At 38.6% G+C, this 25,177-nt stretch overlaps 4 protein-coding genes across 5 annotated transcripts; 3 read left to right on the forward strand and 1 right to left on the reverse strand.

The window, feature by feature from the left end:
- Window positions 1-234: 234 nt before the first annotated feature.
- On the reverse strand, window positions 235-6,595 carry LOC145904045 (transmembrane 9 superfamily member 4-like). Its single transcript, XM_082992267.1, has 14 exons — window positions 6,400-6,595; window positions 6,231-6,330; window positions 6,011-6,164; window positions 5,763-5,897; window positions 5,414-5,600; window positions 5,126-5,237; window positions 4,784-4,923; window positions 4,469-4,617; window positions 3,963-4,122; window positions 3,442-3,617; window positions 3,156-3,219; window positions 2,548-2,667; window positions 1,734-1,823; window positions 235-1,427 (listed from the first exon to the last, which is right to left on the reverse strand). The coding sequence occupies exons 1-14, from the start codon at window positions 6,517-6,519 to the stop codon at window positions 1,278-1,280; spliced, it is 1,857 nt and encodes a 618-aa protein (XP_082848393.1). The 5' UTR covers window positions 6,520-6,595; the 3' UTR covers window positions 235-1,277.
- Window positions 6,596-7,032: 437 nt separating this feature from the next.
- On the forward strand, window positions 7,033-19,326 carry LOC145903984 (intermembrane lipid transfer protein VPS13B-like). The gene is made up of 5 exons (XM_082992182.1): window positions 7,033-7,144; window positions 7,411-7,480; window positions 7,632-7,687; window positions 7,886-7,961; window positions 8,219-19,326. Exon 5 carries the CDS (start codon window positions 8,238-8,240, stop codon window positions 18,528-18,530), a length of 10,293 nt encoding a protein of 3,430 aa, XP_082848308.1. The 5' UTR covers window positions 7,033-7,144; window positions 7,411-7,480; window positions 7,632-7,687; window positions 7,886-7,961; window positions 8,219-8,237; the 3' UTR covers window positions 18,531-19,326.
- Window positions 19,313-21,041, forward strand: LOC145903985 (transmembrane protein 14C-like). 2 transcript variants are annotated; one of them, XM_082992184.1, is made up of 4 exons: window positions 19,313-19,435; window positions 19,660-19,761; window positions 19,822-19,909; window positions 20,237-20,433. In XM_082992184.1, exons 1-4 carry the CDS (start codon window positions 19,360-19,362, stop codon window positions 20,298-20,300), a joined length of 330 nt encoding a protein of 109 aa, XP_082848310.1. In that variant the 5' UTR covers window positions 19,313-19,359; the 3' UTR covers window positions 20,301-20,433. The 2 variants fall into 2 exon arrangements, with proteins under 2 accessions (XP_082848310.1, XP_082848309.1); XM_082992183.1 differs by lacking the exons at window positions 19,313-19,435; window positions 19,660-19,761 and having other exon boundaries at window positions 20,237-21,041.
- Window positions 21,042-22,350: 1,309 nt separating this feature from the next.
- On the forward strand, window positions 22,351-25,034 carry LOC145903327 (uncharacterized). Its single transcript, XM_082991401.1, has 6 exons — window positions 22,351-23,005; window positions 23,110-23,244; window positions 23,307-23,417; window positions 23,536-23,579; window positions 23,638-23,712; window positions 23,999-25,034. Exons 1-6 carry the CDS (start codon window positions 22,474-22,476, stop codon window positions 24,284-24,286), a joined length of 1,185 nt encoding a protein of 394 aa, XP_082847527.1. The 5' UTR covers window positions 22,351-22,473; the 3' UTR covers window positions 24,287-25,034.
- Window positions 25,035-25,177: the final 143 nt, after the last annotated feature.

The following is a 25,177-nucleotide window of genomic DNA, read 5'->3' on the forward strand; positions in this document are numbered from 1 at the left end:
GTAGCTATTAATTATGTTGTTTGGTGGAGTTGTATTTCCAATAAATGAATCTTTGCCTGGCCGTTTGGCGGGCAAGATCTTCTACTATAGATTCGCACCAAGTTGCACTGATGAGATCTTACAGGTCGAAACAGTAGCAATTTGTCTACGACTCACACAACTACTTGTAATACTTAATGTGATGAAGCTTTAAAATTTTCCTACGTTTCCACCTCAAAGACAAACCCCCAAGAGTGAAATGTAACATAAACCAGTTTATTGAACAAAATACAGCCATTGTTCAAACCCGCTTGGGATTCGAACCGGCAACACCCTAACTTCTTAAACATTTGTTTAAACGATGCAATTTGAAAACCAGAAAACGAAATAAAATCGAGGAAAAGGTTTTCTATTCAATAAAGGGTCAAACATATACATATACGCAATACAAATACACGAAAAGCTCTACATTAATGGTACAAATTGTCACAGAACGCCGTCAGTTTTTTTTATCCAGGTCGCAAATTAACCGGTAGCGCCTCTCAATTAATCCGTATAAATAGAACGTTAAGACAACGGGACAGTCACAACAATTGTGTCACCTCGCAACGCGGTGACGCTTGAAGACATAACAATATGCCTTTATGTTGCCAGCAGGAATGTCCTCCTAATTAAATACAATCTTTTCGCTTGAGTGTAACCAAGTCCAAATGTAAGTCTTATTGAATGGATGGGAAAATGTTGCATGACAATAAAATCAAGCAATAGATTTTGCGTCCCATATTACTGGTAACAGTTCATTGACAAAGAGCGAAGCCAGTCGTAAAAGACGAATTCAGGAAAGTTTTGTAAAACTGAGCGTCGTACCGAGTTTTTTAATTTAATGCCAAACCCCGTATCCAAAGCACGGAGAAATCCCCTATTGCGTTTTTGGGTGAAACTTGTATTTATGTATTTGTTAATTAGAAGTGGACATACTTGCAAGCTACGCACTGCAGCAAGCAGATTAACCGCCCTTACAATGCAATTAACTGCACGTGGCATTTTCCTATAACAGCGCACACGAAATTTTAAAAAGCTAGCGACGTAAATTTTGTGACACTACAAAAATTATGACACGTGTCACACCAGTGAGTGGTGCCACGTGTCACATCAGCTACCAATTGGTTTCTGCAGGACGGGAAAGTGCATAACGCCACGTGTTATAGTGTTCTTTAAAAATGATTTGCACGGCGTCACCAAGTGTTGGGTGCGCGGCACTGAAGGTTGCCGCTAAGTGGCGACAAAGCGTCCGGTGCTCAATCGATCTTGACTTGGGCGTAGATTTTCCTTATGAAGGAGTAGGAAGCAAAAAACCCGATTGTTCCGGTGAGAATCCAGAAGGTGAAGACGATTATGAATGTGTAGCCGAAGTAGAGGATTGTGGGTATGAATGCAGTAATGTTCAACTGTGTATTTAAATTGGGGTAAGTATGTTGCAATGAATAAATGAACAGCATCAGGTGTTCAAGTAATTGCCCAAGCACAAAACACATCTTGAAGCTTTGGGCTTAATTGAGCAGAAACAAAAACAAGTTAACACTTTTAAGGCAAAATCTTTTACCCAAACAGTTGCTACATTTTTACGAAAGTTTGAATCTTTGGCCATTCATACCCAGTTGCATATGTACCTTGCCTGGCACAAATACATACTCAACTTCAAATTAATCTGTATGTAAATATATCAGAGGCATTGTTGCATCATAAAGTCTCACCTGAGTGTGAAAATAGAAGATGGAGTAAAGCAAGACGTAGATCGCTGCTCCACCAGATACTATGAACGATCTCCACCACCAGTGATAATCCTATCAAGAAAATGAGATAATGTACACATATAATTGTTTAAGGGCAATGCTGAATACAATGTGTTTTTTACATACTATGTTCTGTGGCAACCACAACCAAAAATGCATACGTGCCTTTACATATTCGCAAAAAATGCGTTGGGTGCCATTGGAAATGTACATGCGGTCTCTGGTGCATTTACACAAAACAACTCAACTAAGGTTCAAATTGTAACTGAATAACCATTAAGATTTTATACAACGCATGGACAAAAGTTTGGCTGCTTGAAAAACAGCCTCAGGGCAATGCAGCTTTCAAGATGTCAAATTGTTCTTCTGCTTAGCAATACACTTTGGATACATTCACTGATTTGTGATAAAACAGATAAGTGGTTCTCAAATGCGTTGTTTTTAGTTTTCAAGGGCGTTGTGTATAAATTTCAACAAAAACATAGACCTTTTTGGAAAAAAATGGTCGCAAATAACAAGTTTAAATCAGTCTTCTGTCACTTAAAGTTGTTTATTGTTAAGTATAAAAAAATGACTTTATGGGTGATACATGTGTAACTGGTATTATGCAAGTGTGGTGAAACACAAAAAAGAGAACCACTGCTGTATGGTGACAAGAAGCACAATGAGAGCTTGCAAATATAACATGAAGTTCTTAAACCTCGATTTATTGCAGATATTTGATGGTTGAAGTTTAGTCGAAATTAAACAAAATGTCAACTATGTTGTAACCCACCTCAGAGCAGAGTTGAAAGTACACCATTACAATTGCAATTTGGCTGCAGGCAATAACCAGAATGACGAACACCAGAAACAAAAATCCAAACAGGTAGTAAAATTGATTTTCCCATATAGCCTGAAAGAGCAATATTTGATACAAAGTTTAAAGCACCAATATTATGGCATTTAAAGTTAATGCCAGAGCTATAAATACGTGTTTTAAACACAACTGGGAACAACTATGTCATTCATAAAGCTCTGGTACATTTCAAGTGCTTTGCACCACAAGAATATGTTCATTTTGGTGTTTTGAAAATATTTTATAAAAGTATAAAAATATGTTTCTTGAGCAATCTGACAAATGCGTTTAAAAACATAATTTTACAGGTTTTAATAATTACACAATGTATGATATATGCACAGTGGATATAAGCAGTGTAGGAGTGACAGACAAATAAAATTAACACAATAGAAGGTGTCAAATGGCCACAATAGTGGTTTATTTCCTTCCTACATCTAAGCTGCAGTACTTATTAGTCAGACTGAATAATATTAAAACAGACACATAATGGGTTAAGACTATAACATAATAGTTGAGAATAAATACAACATGTATAAACCTACCGTAAAGATAAAAAACAGCTCAATGAAAACTGCTCCAAACGGTAAAATGCCAGCCATCAACACACTTGAAAAAACACAACATATGTTGGGTTAATATGATTTACAATACCATATGTTTAGGGCTGTACATGTTGATTTTTTTCGCACATATATGGTTACCACAGGATATGCTCCAACACTAGATAGTACAAGCAAAGCATAGGATTTTGACACTGAAATCTCAACAAAGTGTGCAGAATAATTTGATCAACGTGTTGTCAAACAACTAAATAAAAAGTAGTCTTACCTCACAAATGGGTTCATGTACCACTGTTGTTCTGGAACCTGCCTTGGAATTTGATTGGTCCGAACTGGGTTCTCATATGGTTGCTTGCGGTAACCAAAATAAAATCCAAACACTAAGAGTGGTAGAGAAACCCCACACCACATTGCTAGGATGGCAATCATGGTTGAGAATGGCACCTGTCCAAAGTAGAAAAAATAATAGTTGCACAGAAAAACACAATATAGTACATTCATTGAGCAGCAGAGTCAGACAATTGTACACACACTATGTTGTCCTATGTGGTCTCGATAGTACAGCTGGTGACTTGATGATTACTGCTCTTTGTGGTGGCATGATCCATTGTTGACATTTGATATTGAGTATACATAAACTGGTACTAAGCCAAGCGGAACATGTTATAGTCAAACTAAACTGTTTGGTTACCAATATAATTAACAACTCAGGTGTCACTCACAACTGTCTGCAGTTCAAACAACTAAATATTATGATATTTAACGCTACAAATATTAAGCCCCACTTACAGCACCAGATGAATGCTTGCCCCAGATGAAAAAGTTAAGGATAAAAGCAACCGTGGCACAAATTCCAGGATAAAGCAAACCAGTCTGTATTGCCGCCCTCTTCCATAGCTGACCCTTCAAACTCTTGTACAACCTTCCAGCATAATAACCACCAAACACTCTGAAATGAATCAAGTCCATTGTTAGAGACCTTTAGCACATTTGGTTTTTGTGAAAATAGTTAGTTTGTCAGGTGGAAAATACTTTGAAAATACAAGAGCAAGTTTTTTTTATGTTGTTACCTCAGGCTTAACAATATAATTTAAATATTAATAAAGAGATTGACAAAATCAGTGGGAATTCTCCACAAAACTTGGGAAACACGCCTGTTGACCTTTATTTAAAATGGATGTAATAATAAAAAAACTGCCCAAAAATGCTGAAGAGGGGGCTATTCAAAACTAATACCAGTAGACATGGTTGAAATAAACACAAAACAATTTAGAAAGCAAAATGTCATGACCCACCCCATGAGTATGAACAGGACAAAGGAAGCCGTCAGCAATGATCCCCTGCTTGATGGTGACAACATCCCCAGCATCGCCACGACGATCGTCACAAGTGCCATGCCGAAAAGTTGGACCCCGGCACCGACGAATGATACCAGCAGCATAATCTAATAAATTTGCAATGTGTAAAAATTTTGTAGAAAATGATAACTTTGCTCACTAAAAATCTAACAAAGAATGATTAGGTGTTTTACATAAACGTCATGTTATTTAAATAAACACAAAGTGGATCAATGAACACAAAAATTTTACTAAGATATTCAAGAACAGTACCCTTTTAGGAGGACGAAATACATCTCCGTGTACAAGTTTCCATCCAGTTTCTTCCAACGCGTCTTCCAAATCATCGTCTTCGCGATTGTATTGAGCAATATCACGACGAAGTGTTCGAACAATAATCATCGCCAAAACACCTGCAAAATGTTAAAAAATGGTTGTCCTTTTTCACAAAATGTATAGAGGCCTGCTTGATTGTTCGGTGAAAATTGTATCTTTCGTAGATGTTAAAATGCATGGGTAATTTTTTCCAATAACAATACAGTGGTTGCCGAATTCAAACGATTTATATTTCAAATCAACTGCATTTCAAATAAGTAACAGCGTAAAACTTCTTACCAGCAAGGAACAGAACAACCACTATGGAGTTGACAATGGAAAACCAATGGATTTGCACATCTCCCATACTCAAGTAAGTATCCCATCTGGAGGCCCAACGAATTTCACTTTTCTACAAACAAAATATAGGAGCATGAAATTTTTTATCACATAAAATTTTGGCATAAAAAATATTGAGATTTTTCCAAAAAAAGGTCTTTCTAAATCAGACCCTGTATTTTCTGTGACTGACCTCGATTATAATCAACCATAAAAAACAAAAATGAGGATCAAACGTTGTTGCCTTACCTTCCATTTAAGATCGTAAGAAAACTTGATCTTTGTGGTTTTGCCAGTGATTACTTGTTTTGCAGCAGTTTCATCAGCTTGGCATGTCTTTCCTTTATCTTGGGTGATTACACCAATGTCGATACTACGGGGAAGAACTTCGAAACCTACAACTCTGTATGTGTTTTCCTCTTCATTCTTGTTATATCTGCAAAGAAAGGATAGAAAAAATAATTTTAGATTTTATACATTTTCTGTTTAAAAAATCAGAGAATTAAACCATCGACTGAAATTCTAAATTTTGATTATTAAATCAATCAAAGAAACTTTTTCTACACCAACTAATAAAATAGTGTAGCATTTAACTTACAGCAATGTAATGGACAAGTGATTGTAGAGGTAAACACCATCATCAGCAGCATAACCAAGTTTAAATCCATGCTCGATTTGTTCTTCATGCGTTTCCAATGTCCACTTGGTAGCAGACGGCAGGTTGTCTGCAAGTCTGTTACAATACAGATGATTTTTTTAAAAAAGTTATTGAAATTCATGTATATATACACTATGACAGACATAAGGTGTAATGTAAAAAGACATGAAAACATAATAATAGCTCACAAATGAACAGAGTATTCGTCCTTTATTCTCTGTATCAGAGTACTTGCTGATTTTTCATCAAGAGAAGATTCACACAACACAGTGCAATCCACATTTTGATCCATTTTTGCCATGTAGAGAGTATTGACTATCCTATCTCCTCTTAAGACCTCACCTTTACAAACATTTAACAATCAGTTTCAAAAATACATTTAACACCAGTTTGTGTCATTCTGCTTACCAAGGTTTTCAGTTTTATAATCCACGTTGTCTGGCTTGCAGAAGGGCAAAGAGTAGTATTCATATGGGAGTTGTGTTTTTGAACTTGTCATTTTGACAGCCTGAAAATAAATATTAGCTGCAATTGTATAAAACAAATATTACATGCAGCCAAAATCAAGGAAACTTACCTTAATTTCGACTTCTTCATCCTTTTTAAACTCGACTGGAGCAACACCAGGAACGTAAAACGCCGTTGCATGATGAATAACCAGTAACATACAGACAATAAATTTAAATGTACACATCATGCTGTTGGTTGTTCACAATCCGATCATTACCAGTACTTCCTAAGATGTAAATCTTTAAACGATAATTTACCTACAAACAACTACAACAAAAAAATACAAAAATAGCAATGGGTACTAAGTAGTTTATTCAAAAATTTATAAATAGTGCATAAAAACAGTTTGTTGACGTGTTGTTTGATAACAGGCAACCTTCGTAATGATATAAAATTTGCTAACGTTTTACTGGAAAACCTGTTTGACGTGTTGGTCACTTACCCGTTTCTCATAGAAATCGCGGAGCGGAAGGTAAAAGGTCAAAAGAGAACACAACTTTTTATTACGTTTATTTTGAAAATAACATGTTAAGAAAAAGCGTAATATTTTTGAAAAATATTGAAGCGCACTTACATGACAAGTTTTGACGACATAAATTAAAAAAACATAATTTTCATTTGTTATTTGCATGGCTGCTCAACCACAAAACAAAAACAACGTCAGAGGTGCACACATTCGTTCGTTCGCTCGTCCGATTATTTATTTTTAACGTTGTTTAGCTCTTGCAGCATTGTATATTTTGATATAAAGACATCATCAACAGTTGTTAAAAACGTGAAATGAAAATATCCATTGACTAATCTTTACGAAAGTGAGTTTATCTTAGTAATGCACTTAAATGTAGTTTTGTAAAATACGCACGTGTTTTCGTTGAGTATGTCGTGTGTGATTTGGCGTTTTGGAAAAGTATATTGTTTTTGCAGTTGTCATGTCTTTCAAAAAAATCAGATTAGATCACAGCCATATCGTGTAATTTTAATAAAATAAATATTTTTTTAAGAAAACTGTGTTTAGCACAGACAATTTATTTAAAATGTGCATTTGTTTTATATTTTGTTGTGCTTTTTTAATTGTCAGGGTCTGGAAAAACTCGACTTTGCTGACAAAACAATACATTTAAATTCTGATGGAAGAAATGTTCAAAAAGGTATGAAAGGGATATAATTTGTTATTTTTTTATAGTACCCATAGCAGTGAATTGGCACAAAAGCAATATAGTTAGGGATTTATTTTTGCATTGTATGTAAGTGCATGTCAGGATTTGGTCACTTCATTCACATGAAAATTTTGATTTCCAGGTAAAATACTGTGAGAAAAATGACTGGCAATGAGGGTTAAAACAATATTATCGATGGTAAGTTTTAAAACATTGTGCAACTTATGGTGATCTTACGATAGACAGTGATTTTCTGTTAAGAAATCACCTTCGCATGGGTGATTAACTTGTTAACATGGTTTTATCTGTGCCTATGCCGACATGTTTTTTGTTCATGTGTGTAGAAACTTTGCATGCAAAGTTAAAATAATTTGATGTGTAATCTTTTTTTTGCAGTTACTACGCAAAAAAGTTGGAATCCACAGAAGAAAGCATATTCAAATCTACTAAACACACACTTTCCAGCAAACCGGTAAGACTAAGTTTGTTTGTTTAACTGCGTGTGTGTGACGTATCAAATTGATATATGCTGTATATCAACATTTTTTTTAGTTGTTCATTGACTAATGCTAGTTTCTGTTGTGCATTTTACATAACGGGAAACGTATTTCATTTTATTATACACTCTGTGCTTGTGTAGATGCTACATCTTTTCTATTGCATTTAATTTGTATTTTAAATATATAGTTACCTAAGTACTTTTTTAAAAAATACACAATTTTTGCACAGGTTGGACATAAAAATCACCATGAACATGTTGCGGCTGGAGTCCTACTTGTCACCCTTCCTGCTCAGCTATCTGTCAAAATATATCAAGGATATTGAACCCAAGAACCTTCAGTTTTCACTGTGGGGTGGAGATGCAGTTTTGCACAATGTGAAATTCAAACTGGATGCATTGGACAATGAACTGTTTGGAGCTCCGTTCAGTTTTGTCAGCTGCCAAGCTCAGGAGCTGAAGATGTACGTTCCATGGAACAAGCTTGCCTCCGAAGCTGTTATCGTGACACTGAACACAGTGGAATGTTCTTTAAAGTTGCAGTGCACTAAACAACACAAGAAGGCTCCAGCACCAAAGGAAGAGAGTAAGCAAGCACCTCAAGCTCAGCAATCTTATATCGACAGTTTAATGGCCAAAATCAAAAACAACATAAAGATAGTGGTCAACAATCTTATATTAAAATATATTGAGGATGACTTGGTTTTGTCGATTAACATTCAATCGGCCACTTATCAAACAGTTGACAATTTGTGGCAACCAGTTTTTGTCGACTTGAGTGAAAATAACACTTCCTTGAGACGTGTATTTGAAATCAAAGACATGACAGTTTGTCTTGATAAAAGAGGTGCCAGTGGGCGGGTGGAACAGTTTGAAGACCCGATGCTGTTTCGTTGTCACATTGTAATGCGCCAGCACTCCAGTTATTCCTCACAGAATTTGAGAAAGCCAATGGCAACCAAATACAACATAATGATTGAAAGATATGACCTTACCATCAGTGAAACTCAATTGCCGGCATTTCTGCGCCTGCTTCAACTTTCTCTGCATATTTATTATGGAACGATCTTAATCACTCGCACACAGACTGATTCACATGAGTCAGGTGATCAAAATGATCAAAATCAACAAGGCTGGGCTTCTTGGGCATGGTCTTATGTTCCAGCTATTGTGAATTATGAAGATCTTGATGAAGCCATTGTTAGAAATCCAGTTCTTGCCTTTAGTCTGTATATCAAGAATATTACAATCAATTTCAAACCTTCACATGTGCAAGACTTGGGTCCAATGCGTTCAAGCCATTCTTCTAATTCCCAATCTTTCCTGCAAATGAATGCCCAAGGTTTTAGTCTGGAGCTTGTGGCAAAAGGCTTGGAATTTTTTTCTTGTGACACAGTGATTGCCAAGTGTTCAATGTTCTGCAGCAAAAATGTTGCAGCAGTGGCAAAGGAGAGTTATGCAATTGATGGAGAGTTAGGAGACAACAGTGTTCTACTCGGATATTCCAGTGGTTCAATGCTAGGTTTTTCATCAAACTCCTTGTTTGATTTCCGAGCTCCTGAGAATAATGATGTTGAGTGCATTTACGCATTAACGAAAGACTCCTACTTTGCTGAAGCTTCGCAGAACGTGCCAAAAGCGTTCATAGCCAAATACCTGTACATTGCAGCTGATGGCCGCAACCAAGAAGCAGCTGAGGAAGAGGATTTCAACAACTATCTACGACATGTTAAACTCACAGATGTATCGGAATGGAACAATGTGCGAGAAAGGTCGTGGAAAACTTTTGTCATCGGAGGCAGTGAGGGTAAAATTTTGGCTGGAAGCCAACTGGTCACATGTTCAGTTATTTTAAAAAGATGGGCGGGAAATCACACATTTAAAAGCTACCCACTTGCGACCAAAAGTCATGTTAATAGGCCAGAGACACTTGACGAAATGAAAATCCTGCATTTCGTACCATCCAGAAATACAACTTTCAAGCTTGAAAATTTAGAACTTATTTGTCCTGCTTTGCATCTTGAACCTAACACTTACAAGGCAAAGGCTTTTAATAGAATTGACTTGTTATCAAAGGGGAGTTCCACGCAGTGCCACATGCATGCAGATGCAATCAGTGCAAGACTACCCTGTGTCATTGTGACCATTCCAAGTACTTCGTTCTCAATGAGGCAGCCGATGTATGGAAGGCATCTTGCAGCCTACCTTTCCTATTTTCACTCACCACCATCAAAGTTGATGCAAACGTGCAACACTTGCTACTCCTCCAACTTTGACACAGTTCAACTTGCATTAAGTTCTGTTAAAGTAAACCCTGCAGAGGAAAATGACCTAAAGTGTCATGGATCCACTGTGGTAGAATTTAAAGAGTTCTTGGCGGAGGCTTATGCATTACAAGCTACAGAGTACTGGATGGACAGACTTTCAATGCTTCATACTCAGTTGAAGGCATTTTTGAGACAAATAGCTGTGACCACTTCTCCAGTACAAATTGAAATGGTTTTGCATGTTCTGGATTCTTGGTTACATTTGTTTCAGAGAAATAAACACGTGGAAGAAGTACTTGATGTGTGCTTCTTGCATCACGTTTTTACAGAAGAACCCAGCGACCGATTCATTTTATCATTCGACGGCCTTATTTTGGAAAGCAACAACACTTTCACAAATATTGCTGTTACGTCTGCAGTTAAAGATTTCAGCGTTTTATGGAAAAATGCAAAACACATAATGTCTCATGTTTGCACTACTGCTGGGGTCAGCAAAGATCAGGTCGAAAGTTCCCCAAACTGTGACGAAAACACAAACTGGCTTGCAGCATATGCACAAATCCCAACAGATGAAGCAGGTGAAGGCTGTGTACTTGTACATATGCACAAACTTCAAGTCTGTATCCCCAACAGGCTATGGAAATTGGCATCAACATTGCCCAAAATAATTCCAAAGCAAATTCTGCCAGTTGTATTTTCGGCCAACGCTCCAACTGAGGAGGATGTTCAAAAAAGTAGTGAACCATGGACGCAAAGATATGTTGCCCAGTTGCACTGTAAAGGGATACATGTGTGCATTGCTAGTAAAAGGAATAGTAACTCGACAGCATCATATGTCTTCCAAAGCACACCAGGTCTGCACTTATGCCTTCCAGAAACTTCCATGAGCACATCGGGCCACAAACGGGTGTCAATTTTGACGCAGCTTCTGACTGAAGGTGTTCCAGTGAACAAGTACACCGAGTTTGGCACCTTCAACATTACTATGGAAAGGGCAGAGGTATTTACTGTCCTGCCTGCTACGCTGATGGGTAATCACCGGACTTTACACATTGCACATGCCTACTCCGCAACATGCAGGCTTGTAGTGACCCCAGCGAAAGGTGACAGCACCGTTCCAAACGTTGCAATTCACTTGGATGTGGAGCCCATTGAAATCAAGATTTCAAGAGCCCAGGTGATATTGCTTGTTGATTTGTGCACAACTGCGTTGACAACATTAGGCGCTATTCAGGCAAACTGTATGATTCCGCTGATGTTTCACAAAACAGATTCTTTAGAAGTCCCTTTGTCCAATATTTCCGATGCGCAGACAGTCACTCAGCCCAAGGACGATTCAAAGTCCAATTTGAGTGCTTTGGTCAGCAAAGAAGAACCCAAGCAGGTGTCTCTGACAGTGTGGCTACAATGCACACTTTCCCGATTTTCAGTGTCTGTATATACTGGAGAGAACAAGAAGTCAACACTAACTGTGGAGGATGTTAGTTTGTCACTCGATTATCAAAATGTTTATCTCAAACTGACATGCTGTTGCTCTGGGTGTATGATTCAACATTTCGCAAAAATCAATAATGAATGGCAAGACTCCGATGGGTTGGGAATGCTTCTTTCACCGATATTTTCTAAACTTCCTGTGCTGGTTCGAACGTACAACCCGACAAAATCCTCTCACACAAAATTTGAAAATAGAGAAACCCTTCAGCAAAGAAAGTTCTGCGAAATAACTTTTACGCAAGCACTAACTTCCGATTACCAAAAGCACTTGCAGGAAGATGGGCAGGAAAGTTTGGACGTCGGAAACTCCTCGATCGTAACAGCAAGCGAAATAACCCCAGCACCGACTAACCTAAGGCAATGTGTCAGTGAACTTATCTGCTCCGTGCAAGCGTTTGATTTTCTTCTTAACCCTGATATAATTGCTGATCTTCTTCCTGTGTTTACTCCTGTACTCGGAATGTTTGGTGTTTTACAACAATCCAAAAGGTCAACAACCAGCAGTAAGTCCAAGGGGTTCAACCTGCCAGTGCTTTATTTTATGCTTGCTGGGTCTAGATTCTTTCTTCCCAGTCCAAACACAAAAATTACGCAAGATGATGTCCTGGTTTTATGTTTAAGTAAACTGGAAATCAACCCACATCCCCAGAACCCTCTAACAAGGCTGGTGCTGGCTCCTTCAATTTACCGAAAAGCTGGAGCTTCCGGGCTACTTCATAGTGTTGGCAGTGCCTTGGAGGACAAACAACTAGAAATCGCACTGGATGACATCAGTATTGGGACAACCAAGTGGTCAGAAGTTGTCGCTTATTTGAAGCAGCCAGTACCATATGAAAATCCTGCACTTAAATGGAATTTGACTGGAAAAGTTGGACTGCCGAAAGATCCAACATTTCATCCCCTTTTACAGGAATTTGACTTTCAAATTACAGTAGCACCACCGATTTGGTACAAAAACAAACTTCAAAAATGGATTATTGTCTGTGCACCATCATTCGAGGCAAGTTTTGCTAGTGATGTTGTGTTGCATTTCACCAAAATGCAAGCGGACGCTGTGAGTAACCTGGTAGCAAGTTGGACACATATGTATCTGAACACATTTATGTTTGAAAAAATTGTCAACAAGGATCTTTCCACAAAGCAAACACCAGACGACAGTGGTTTAAGCATTAGTGAGGCATCTCAAGTTACAGAAAAACCTGTCATTTCATCCACAACTAATTTGGTCGGTGACGGACTTGTGGCTACACACAAAGTTAAGGTGTTGGTTTATGACTATCTGTTCTCAGAAGAAGGCACAGTGGTCAAACCGATGTGCATGCTCTCGCTATGTGAACCATCCTTAGTCGTCCATGTGTCACGAACGCAGCAAAAGCTGGAAATGCAGATTCATGATGTGTCTGTAAACTTGGCAGATTATAAGTCAGATCAAGATTCTATGCTTGACAAAGGCCTAAGTTTTCCAATCAACTTGATAGAAACTAAATCAGGTGATTGTGACAAGCGCACCGGTGTGCCACCCTCATTATGCACTATCAGCATCCAACACTTTCTGAGCAGTAAAGCATCTATTCAGGCTAAGATTGGACGTCCTGTAAAGTTTTCAGTTCAGTCTGCACTGTTCATGATGGTCAAAGATGTTCTGGGGTTTATACCAGACAAAGAACAGAGATCTCCAGTTCGAAGCACAGACACACCTTTAAGTTCCATTGCTCAATTGCCATCATTTCATTTAGAAACAAATCAAATGGTCGTGGAAATAATTGAGTCCCATAAAATTCTTCGAAGTGCTTTGTCCAGTTTTCGTGCAACTTGTCAAAACGCAGGTCATAAACTTTCCGGTTCTGTTGCAGTAACCAACTTATCTGTGAGATTCAAGTCCTCCAGTCAGTGTTTAAAGCCAATCCTAAACCCAGTAACAGCCACCATGACATTCCATGCTACTTTGGTTAAAAACATTCAGCAAATGTTATTTAATGTGTTGCTTAATGTAACACCAACTCGTCTGTCTGTAAGCAAACATACTCTGTCAGAAATTTCAGAGCTTGGTCATGTTGCATCGCTGTGGATGACTGACCTATTTCCACAAAAAGTTGACGCACCTTCAAACAGCTTGGAAGAGCATAATGTTGAGGAGAAGAGTGTGTGTATGGTTAATGTTGATGACCTGCGCACTGGAAGTTACACATACGTGGTAGCAAATAATCAAGCCCCTGTATCTAAGCAAATAGTTTTTTCCAACAATGCAGAGTTGTGTTCCATGGCTTGGTGCTACGACAAACCCCATGCAATTCGACATGTATATATCACTCCGATTCCATTCAATAACTCCAAACCTGAGACTATTTCTTGCAAGTTGGAATACTTCAATGAAGCCAAAGCTGTGTTTGAAACTGTGCAATGTTTTCATCTTTCAGAGTCGGAGCCTGCTGAGTTTACGCTCTTCACTGATGCCACACCGTTCCACCAAGTTACATGCGCTTGTCAGTGGAGGGTTGTTATTGATTGTAACGAAGAAAACACTGTCTCTCCGATGTCACTGGCAGCTGCAATGCAAGTGGAAAGTGTTTTTAAATCCCAGTTCGTTCCCAACTTTACTTTGCAAATTATGAGCGATGAGATAGAATTGAGTCTTTCCGATGGTGACATCGAGTGTTTCCAGTGTAGAGTGTTGGATATGGATTCATCTGCAAGATTGTGGTTTCACAGCACTGATATCTTGTGTGTCCTTAAAAGTCAACTTAAATGTTCTTTGGATGTGATCGATTTGACTAATCTTACTTGGCTTCCAGTTCTCATGCCAAATCAATTTGATATCAGCCTTAAAAAAGACATTGATTCTGTGGATTGTCAGTGTTTGTGTAACGATGTTACAGAGCTCCACGTCAGTCAAAAAATCATCCACACATTTGGGTACATTCAAGAGTCCTTGTTGAAAACCACTGCAATTGTGTGCACAAAGAGCTGCATTACTTTTTACAACAACACAATATCTACACTTGTATTTGGTCAAGCTCTTACAGATGAGTGCGTAACACTTTCACCAAACACATCTTCTGAGTATTACTGGAGGACCCACAAGGTGGAGCCAAAGATTCATGTGTCTCTGGAAGGTGTTCCTGATTGGAATTGGACCGATTCCTTTTCTCTTGGTGAAGATGAAACATTTGTGCTTGCGATCGATCATTCACATTCAGTATTTGTTGCTGTTAAGAAAATGGGAACAGTAAAAACTGATGTGACTTTTCATGGTCAAACCAACATTGTTAACAGACTTCCATTTGAAATGCAATGTCAGCTAATGTACAACGACGACTGTCGTAAAGAGCACAACACTATGCCTGACCATGAGCTTGAACTTTTATCAAACATCACCGCTATAAGAACAGTTGCCCTGAAAATTCCCAAAACCAACCATGAGCCTGAAAAATTGCTAATTGACGATTTGGTAAAAACATGTGGCAATACGATGTCAGTTTTCTTCACAAATGTGGAGAAAGAACAACTTTGTTGTCTTGTTTGCTTCCACAGAAGCGGTCCAGTTTGTGTTCTGACTTTGATGCCCCACTTTGTCGTTCGCTCACACTTGCCAAAGTCCGCTTACCTCCATGTCGACACCAGAAGTAACCGTAGAAACATGTCACTGAAACTTGAAGGCTGTGGGAAGGAGGTCCCACTTTTGGAGTTGTCACCTAACACAACTCACCATCTCACAGTTCAACTTAACGAAAACCAATCCCCGTTTGATGCAAAAGTTCCCATTCATAGTTCTTTGGTCTATTCCATGGATGAAACACATGATTTAGACAAACCACTTTGCACCCTGGAAAAATATTATCCCTATAATACACCAACCTACCCAAAGACTTCAGCATCAGACTTTTGGGCAGCTGGCGATGGCAACATTCATGCCAATCTCTCACTGTACAACAATGCCTTACTGGTTGAGATTACCCCATGGTGTTTGATTGTCAATGACACAAGCGAAGTGATTTGTATTGTTTCAAAGGGAAATGCCACCAGTATTATCCAACCAGGTGATACTGCAGTTCCAAATCATTTCAGTGGGCCTTTTTATGTTCGTACAAGCAACAGCTCTCATAGCCAAAAGCTCAGGTTGGTTGATAATGTGCACACTGACCACCCAGCAAGAATGACTGCCCAACCAGGACATATACTGGCCAATAGCATTTACAACATATATCTTAAAAAGCAAAATGCTGTTTTGGACTTGACACTTAAATCATGTGTTCGGCATGGAATTCGGATTCTTACAATATCTCCAACTTGGTGGTTTATAAACAGGTCTACCACAGTTCCACATATGATAGTGAAAGGTTTTACCTCTCAGCAGAAAAATCTTCTGGCTGATAATTCAAATTCTATAGAAATCAACACGACTTCAGCTGTCCCTATAATTGCTTGGCAGGTAGAAACCATCCATCATTCCAATGCCAGCAACTCCGAAAATGCAGCTGAAATTCCTGAACAAGTAGTCCCATCTGCTGAGGAAACCGCATCATCATTTATTTGTGTTGAAAACGGCAACAGCAGCTCTGAATTGGAGTTACTGTTTGCCGATCGCTCTATCGCAATTTTTGTTAATAGTCAAACTGCAGTGGTATGTGTTGAGGATGAATTCTCGAAGCGGTTGGTCGATTTTCGTCATAGTGACAAAAGTTCCATTCAGATGGTCATGACCAAACATTCACAAGATGATCATTATTTCATTGTGCTCAATGACCTTGTGCACTGCAGATACAAGGTGGAAAATCTGACTGAAAGTAGTATCTGCTTTTATGAAATAACAGACCAAACAGGTGCAACTGTCAAAAATGTTCTTCCACCAGGTGGCAGCATGCCATTTGAGAGTTACATGGACGCTGAAAGCTTTCCAAAGTGTCGGCGTGTTTATCGATCAATTAACTTGCAGTTGTCGGTCCCAAATGAAGAAAATTGTGTCAGTGTCGTTGTTCCCGACATTGAGTACAGCACTGAGGTAGATATTCCCGGAATAGGAAATACTGAAGTGCACGTATCACGTTGTAATGGTTCTGTTTTAGTGCAGTTCAAAAATAACACTGACACTTATAAAGATTCGTCATCAATACCAGCTGAAAACACAGGTAAAGCTTTCAACTGTTCGCTGAATTTGTCAGAATGCAAGATAGTTCTGCTAGATGACGTGAGCAATCAAAAAGTACACACCGACATTGTTAATATTTGTTTGAGGGAAACCAACTTGAAAGCCGTAAGCGATCCTCTCTCTAAATCATGGTACACACAATTTTCTCTCGGTGATTTTCAACTCGACAATCAGTTATTCTTGGCACCAGAATTTCCAGTGTTTTTCTGGTCTTGCCAGCCATACACACTCGGAAGCATGGATAAGGCACTTTTGATTGATATGACTTTGACAGATCAGCTTTACTTGGACAGCGTTGATGTGCATCTCAGCACAGTGCAACTCAAACTGGAAAGCGTTTTTGCAACAGTACTTTCGTCTCTGTTACAATCATATGTGGATTCAACCCTCCAAACAAAGAGCCCAAGAGTAAAAAACAATGAAGCATTTGGTGATACTGTTCATAATGAAGCAGATGCATTTTGCAATCCTCTTCGATTCACAAACTTTACCATCCATCCATTTGTACTTCTCCTAAGCTTGCGGGCTGATGTTAAACTTTATGTTTCAGTTGACCGAGGTGCTGTGTCCTTTTCAAAGTTTGTCTGCTGCGACCTTGATACCACAGTCAATGAACTGTTGCAGGAAATATCTCGACACTACTTCGCCGATGCTGTGTATGGCGCTGGATGGATTCTTGGATCCCTTGATATTCTGGGCAACCCTGCCACGACCCTGAGAGACTTTATGAGAGGGATGACAGACCTTGTTGTTCTTCCCTATCACGGTCTTTCGCAAGGACCAACAGCATTTATCGGGGGTGTTGCTCAAGGTGTGTCCTCATTGCTTAAACACTTCTCCTCAGGTACTCTGAGGTCAATCACCAATATCGCCACCGGTATCTCTAGGAATCTGGGCCCAGTGCCCGATGCAATGCACCAGAGCTATTCAGATGCTGAGATGAACATTTTGCTCAAGCGTGGAAATAAACGTGGTGATGAAGAAAAGAAAGGTTATGTCGGTGGTATTGGGAAGGCACTGGTGCATGTTATGACCAGACCCATAGGAGGAGCTGCAGGAATAGTTTCAAAAGCTGGTGAAACAATATTACGAAAAGCTGGCCTTGAGGTTTACAAAAATGTGCGCTTTGCCCCATCTTCAACAAAGGCCAGTATGTGCCAAAGTTCTCTCTCAAAATTATCTTCCAGAGTATCAGATCAAGATGCAGAAAGAGCTCCTGTTGTAGTTTCAATGCTGCCAGGGAGAATAGCCAGCATTGACATTGCTGTCATTTTTGTTCTTACTGAAACCCAGCTCTTTATAACACGAGCTGAAGATGAAGCAGTTGAAAGCAGCCTCTATATCAAAGACATCTACATGTTTCTTGACTCCATGTCATCAACAATCAACAGCGAGCACAAGAAGGATATCTTGGTCATACAAAGAGCAACCTCCATCGCCTTGGGGAAAAAGTCTGTGTACAAAGAGAAAGTGGCAGAATATCTCGGGGTTGAGGAGGATTTGAAAAACACTGAGGAAGGAGAATCGCGTGACGTTGTAAAGTACACTGCCGAAGTTGAAAGTCGCTCAATGGCTGAATCTTTCTGTTCAGCATTTGACAAACTGAAGTTCAAACCTAATAGGTTTGAGTGGTAACCAAAGGCAATAAAAAGTTCTTGCAAATACATATGAAGCAATAATACAGTATAAAAATGATATGCCTTGGCACTAGTTTCTTCAAAGTAATTATTCCTATGCTGACCAGTTAGTTACCTTCAGCAAATGATAAAAATGCCAAGATCTTGTGAATGCTTGATGGTAAAATGTATCCCATGTCCGTTGCATGTGCAATATGTGTTTGTATTCTTGCTATTTTCTGTGGCATTTAGACAAGCTAGTTCGAAAATTGTATCATACAAATGTGTTCAAGCCAATTACTTACCGTACTGTTTTAATTTGTGCAGTCACAGATATAAAAAAACAAGTTGGTTAAAAAGACATTTGTTGGTTTCTATGCAATCAGTATTGGCGCTGATTAAAAGATTGTTTGTAGGAATACAATTATTGTTTAGCGATAACGAACAACCAGTAATTCCAACTGTGGTTTAAAGTTAGTAAATGCCTTGTGTTTTCCCATGACCCATGTGTTTTAAACAAGGTTTTATGTCTGAAAAATGATCTTCAAAACAAAATTTATATTCAATTTGATGCACCAATATTTCGTGTCTAAATCATTGCTGTGACTTTTGGGACCAAATTATTGTGTACGCAGTACTACTTCACATATTTATATACATTTAGATGTGGTTACATTATAAATTTAAGTGCTTTTCTTTATTTTGGTGCTTGACTATATTGTACGATGGTATTTTGAGATGATTTATGATTCTGCACTGTTCAAAGCTTTTCTGTCCCCAATATTTCGCACAACTATATAACGCTTTGTTTATTTTATTCAGAAAACTTTGTAGGAAAAATCAGGGTTATGGGATTTGACTTGATATCTTTTGCATATGCAGCTACTGTGGCATCTGGGGGCATTATTGGTTATGTGAAAGCTGGTATGTGTTTTTTACATAATTTAATTTTGTTTTTGGAAGAAAATGGGGCAATGGATATTAAGTAGACTACTTTATCAATACAAAATTCCATGAAGAGCATATGGTGTTGTATAACAGAAGCTCAGAAAAAATTTGTGATAAACATTGCTTGCTTCAGGCTCTTACATATGTTCTCGACATTAGTGTGGTCTGGGCATGTTTAAAATGTTTATCTAATGTCACAGGTAGTACAGCTTCTCTTGGTGCTGGTTTACTGTTTGGAGGTCTGGCTGGTTTGGGAGCTTACAGGTCATCTGTTGATTCGTCAGACTTCTGGTTAACTCTTGGTATGCACCTGGTTTTGTGACAATTTTGTTCATATGGTGTTAAGGATTATTCTAATGCAGGTGTTTCTCTGTCTTTGGGAGGTTTAATGGGCTACAGATTCTACAGCACCAAAAAGTTTATGCCTGCTGGACTTGTGGCTATTATGAGGTGAAAAAAAACACTTAAATTCCAGTATTTGGTTTAGTGAGTGTAATATATTAAGGGCAACATTATTTCTTCGTTCAACTACACCATATTACATATTTAATATATATTTTTAAACAGTTGATAAAACTCTGTGAGTCTAAAAGATTACCGACGATTCTGATAGCTCAAACTTTCATATTCTGGGCATTTACAAATGTTTACATAGTACTGCACTTAACATAAAGGCTCTAACTGTCGAATATCTTGAAGTGTATGAGAGGTTTTTCGTTGTACATTAAACTTTGTTCAATTTAGGATCTTTTGTAAATGCATTTTTATTAATTTTAGTGTTGGTATGGTCGGACGTTGTCTCTACAACATGAATCGGGGATCCGGAGTCAAAACTGAATAGTTCGACACGAGCTATTGAAGATCTCCACTAATTAACTGATATTTTCTCGCTGTACAAATCATGTTTTCAACTTATAAACGCTTGAAACGGCGCACAACGCCCAAAGATCTAAACAGGGCGGATTATCTGCAAGCTTTGGTCACTGAATTTCAGGAGACCACAGATATGCAGGCAAAACACCAGGTATTAGCGAACCTGGCAAATTTCTCGTACGATCCCATCAACTACCAATATCTACGCGATTTGCACGTGATTGACCTTTTCATCGATTGTATTCAAGCTGACGAAGATTTGAACGGCAAAATTGTTGAATTTGGAGTTAGTGGTCTGTGCAATCTTGCCGCAGAAGCTAAAAACCGGGACGCAATTTTATCGATACCCAATTCTGTGGAACATACAACGAGATGTTTGAGCAGTTCAAATGACGAGACTGTGTTATCCTCGATAGCATTACTTATGCAGCTTGTCGTCCCGCCTTCTCGAAGTAGAATTATTACTCCACCAGTGGTTGCGTGCATGGAGAAGTTTGCCAGCACCGAAAACGTGCGTTTGCGGAACCTTGCCCTCGTCTTCTTGGACGATTATTGTACGTTCAACGAAAGGTCAATGGCTGCGCAATCAGTACAAGGCCATCCCGACCAGTTCCTACACATTCCACTGCCTGTTTCTAAATGAAATCGACATTTGTGGTTGCAAAATTGTGTGATGCGAGCGATATTGTCAATAAAATATCTGTCATCTTTCAAAAGAGCAAATTGTTTGATAGATAATAATAGTCATGTTTATTTTGCACAAAAAAAACTACGCAGATGAACAATAAACAAAGAAATAAAATGGCAAAGGCACCGATAAACCATAAAGGTTTTCGAGTCAGGCGTGATTTCCTCACGGAGAATCTGTCGTAGGATCGCAGCCAGTCACACTGGGAGGTAATGGTTGGCCGTGTCGGCCCAAGCAAAACCCATCGAAACTCAAACGCCAACTCGGTTCTCAGAACGTTTCCTTTGATCCATATCGACAGACCTTAAACGTCCAATCGTGGTAGTTTTAATTGGAGATAGTGATCGGGATTATCGATGTCTTGTTGATTGTCCATCGCACGTTGTGATGTTGGTGTGCAGCGCTCCTAGGTCTGAAACGACAACGGATACTACGGCAGTAAATTGTTCATTTTGGCGAGTGCACAGTGGAGTAGATAAAAACACAAGAAAACTCTAGAAAAAAAGCACAAGGAAAAACGCAATAAACGAACGAGGACTGGGAAGAAAAAGAGTTCGTTTAAACATTTAAAAACACCTTTGGCACACGGTTTACATCTACATTTTGTGAACCACACAAAAATGGCAACGTCTTGGAAATTGCGAAAGAATGTGTAGCAACACGCATGTTTCCCTATTTAATTCTTTACACATTTGGAACACATACGGACCGAAGGCTGCAGACGGTGTTAAGCTTTCCTGCAGGAGCTCCCACAAGCTTTCTGGCATCCTACTGGACAACGCATTTTTTTGACACTTCGTTATAAAACGCCCATTTCGTAATCCTCCTAATCCACCATTTAAAATATCATCAAAACACATTCGCGTTTTGTATTCGGGAAATAACCGGCTTGTGGAATTACACCTTGATGGCGGCCCAAACAAAAAGGTTCATGTTTGTCGCGAAAACCAGACAAACACACGTTCCAAACGCATGCGAGTAACTCGTCGTGATTCGTGAAAAAAACAGATGCGCCATACGAGTTTGTGACGTCATGAAAATCGAGTCACGACTCACGAAGCTTGAGGATGAAACGAGTCATTCAGCATAGTTTGGGCCAAACGCGCGCTGCGAAAGCGAAGATATGTTTTATTGTTGCTTGCGTGTATGACGTAACTACAAAAGTTGAGATTGTGTTAAATTCGAGTGCATTTTGCACCGATGTGGTATTTGAAGGTAATATGTGTGTTTCTACAGAACAAAGTAACTTTTTCGATGCTAAACCACATCAAACATGAAACAACATAGTCTTATTTTTGTTTATTGATTAGGAATTTGCTGTGCTAAAGAATTGTGCAAGAATGCCTGCGATTATTGCAGACCAGTGACTAAAATTAGGTTTTGTGCAGGTTGTGAAGTTTGCAAACACCCATAATAAACTTCAGATTTTTCTTCTTTAAAAACTGATTGCATTATGGAGAATAATCCAACTACAGTCAATGGTGATTCTTCATTAATTGTAAATGAAGTTTTATGCTTCATCAACAACCACATGTCAATGTTAAGTGGTGCCACCCTACGCCGATTATGCACAGAAACCTACACAAGCGAAGAAATTGTCGAGGCTCTAAGCACGTTAAACAGAGTGCTGTTGGTAACGACAAACACTTTCCAACTGCCAATAATCACAGAAAACATAACACAAGATGAACACTGCATTGAGGCCATTGTTAGCATGCTGAGGCAAGAACATTCCAATCTACCAAAAATAGTTGCAACGGGACAGAAAATCCCAAGAGTTCATGCATATCGAGATATATTGTGTATTTCCTCATTGATGGAAGAATTACAGGAATTAAAGCATTTTGTCAAAGACATGCACTCAAACTTGCTTAGTGAGGTGACTGCAATTAAAACAGAATTGATTTCCATCAAAAGACAGCAGAATCCCAAGACAAACCATTCAAATATTGTCTTGGATCATGATACGGATGCTGAAACTGGAGGTAATGAAAAAGATTGTGCATATTCTGTAAATTTTTGCATGTATTGATCGGAACATAAATTAGTCACTTTCAAAACCAATAAAAAACAAACACATTCTGTTTAGCCAGAACATTGAGCAGCAAAGAAAAAAATACTGATCACAAAACGAAAAAGCTGGAGTTAATTGTTCCAATTTTGCACCAACGAATTGAACATGCTGTTCAACACAAATCAACCCTTATGAGCAATGGTAAACCAGGTAAGTTTACATAAATAAACTAGAGTGAAGCAGACTAATTTACTTGCGCATATGTTGTGCAGTTCTTGAGTTGTTTTCTTATCCTACATCAAAGAAGCAAACAGAGAAACGGCATGATCTCGATAAAATAGTTGTCAAACAGGAGATTGTCAGTAACGAAAACTACATGTCAGGTATTTACAGAAAAATGTTTTGTTTTTTTGGTAATGCTAATAAACATCCATTTTGTAACATTAAAGTATTGATGCTCAGTGATATTTATGCAAGTTTTATAAAATAAACTTTTTGAAGATGAAAGTATGGAGGAAGCCAACAGTTCAAGTACATCAAACCTGGTAACATTTTTAAGCATTCAATTCTTTTTCCATAATAATATTTGCCCACTGTTTAAAGAATTCTTCAACGGCTGAAGTCGAGAAGAATATTGTTTCTATGTTTAAAGAGGATGAGGTACCTTCGTTGACCCATGTAAGCAAACTCAAACATTAATTTGTGTGACAATCCCACAGCATGTTTTATTATCACGCAAATGTGTCATTGGACCCTTCACCTACAGATGACAATAACAGTTCTATTTAAAATTCTTTATTCCTAGTGAAACTGTTGAAGGAATGCTGTTTGTAATGAACTGCCAAAAATAATATTAATTTATGAGAATATTTAGTGTAATTTACCAGCTATGTCACGAAAATGCTAAATGGTGGTCATTGATCCACACGTGCGTTTAAATCAAAAACTGGGTTATTTATCACAGAAATACGCGGCTAATAAAGGAACGCGGCGCTCCACGCGAACAAGAAAGAGGTCATCCAAATCAATCGTTCTCGCCGCTACCAAGAGGGGCCCCGTGCACACTTGTCACATCTGCGGTTACCAAAGCAACCGCACTGACGTCACACGTCACGTGCGTGTTCACACCGGCGAGAAGCCGTACCACTGCAAAATATGTGGCAAGCGGTTCGCCCTGCGGAGCAACATGTTCAAACACGAACGTAAACACCACGAACTGCTCAAGAACAGATTCACACGTGACGAAAAGTGACGAAATTCGTTTGTGACGTAATTTCTATTTCTTCCTGTGAATAGTTGTTGGCTTTTGCGTCGATGTTTATGTTGTTCAGGGAGTTTATTGTCGTTTGGGCCACCATGTGCAATATATGTTGTCATAAAACCAACAACTAAACGAAGATTGTGTAATAGTGGCTATGAACGCCCGTGCAATTGTGCAAATGCTAAGACGGTCGGTACGAGTTTTGTGGTTGTATTTTCTTAATATCTTTTAACCTTTACGCCGCTAACCTCTTTGATGCATCAATACTTAGTTGCATTTTCGAATAATGCAAGTTCGTGGCTTTAAAATGCGGGCATTGGAAAACACGAGAATGCCAGATTGAACGTGATGCATGGAATGCAGTATGGGCAACGTCCCCGACGTCGCTTTCCTCTGTGACGTCATTGAAAAGTGTTTATGATTCACCGACGCCATTGTTTTACATAAGTTGCGATATTCCTCTTCTATTTTGGGCGAAAACTTGCTTCGGTCATGGCGTAATAAATTCTCTCTTTAAATTTTTTAGTTACCACATGTTGATACACTTGTGTCGCATTATCCGATGTATAATAAGGCGAACCAATAGTTCTGCATAAACTATCAACATTCCTCATATTGCAACGGAAAAGTAATCGTCACATCCCCCTAAAAACAACGCCGTTTATTTCCTGCGTTTCTCCGTGTCTTTTGTTGGTGGTAAATGTTGGTTCAACAGGAGGCAAAGCAGAATTATTTGCAACTACGCTCATATTAATTAAACGCTGGAAAAATTAATAAGAAAAGATAAGAAACGAATAAACGTTTTCCGAAAAACGTGTGTTGTCGGCGAAACCAAGCATTAGTAACTTTTAATTACGCTTGCTTTGTCAGGTAGTTTCCGAA

Source organism: Ascidia mentula, chromosome 5 (genome assembly GCF_947561715.1).
Source record: "Ascidia mentula chromosome 5, kaAscMent1.1, whole genome shotgun sequence".
Classification (NCBI taxonomy): domain Eukaryota; kingdom Metazoa; phylum Chordata; class Ascidiacea; order Phlebobranchia; family Ascidiidae; genus Ascidia; species Ascidia mentula.

Bases quoted from the DNA above. Each gene is read 5' to 3' on its own strand.
- LOC145904045 (XM_082992267.1), bottom strand. From the start codon at position 6,519: ATGATGTGTACATTTAAATTTATTGTCTGTATGTTACTGGTTATTCAT. The intron at 4,123-4,468 runs GTGGGTCATGAC...GATTCATTTCAG, and splicing joins GTCCTGTTCATACTCATGGG to AGTGTTTGGTGGTTATTATG. The intron at 3,220-3,441 runs GTAAGACTACTT...TGTTTTTTCAAG, and splicing joins TACATGAACCCATTTGTGAG to TGTGTTGATGGCTGGCATTT.
- LOC145903984 (XM_082992182.1), top strand. From the start codon at position 8,238: ATGAACATGTTGCGGCTGGAGTCCTACTTGTCACCCTTCCTGCTCAGC.
- LOC145903985 (XM_082992183.1), top strand. From the start codon at position 20,361: ATGTTTTCAACTTATAAACGCTTGAAACGGCGCACAACGCCCAAAGAT.
- LOC145903327 (XM_082991401.1), top strand. From the start codon at position 22,474: ATGGAGAATAATCCAACTACAGTCAATGGTGATTCTTCATTAATTGTA. The intron at 23,006-23,109 runs GTAATGAAAAAG...CATTCTGTTTAG, and splicing joins TACGGATGCTGAAACTGGAG to CCAGAACATTGAGCAGCAAA. The intron at 23,580-23,637 runs GTAACATTTTTA...CACTGTTTAAAG, and splicing joins GTTCAAGTACATCAAACCTG to AATTCTTCAACGGCTGAAGT.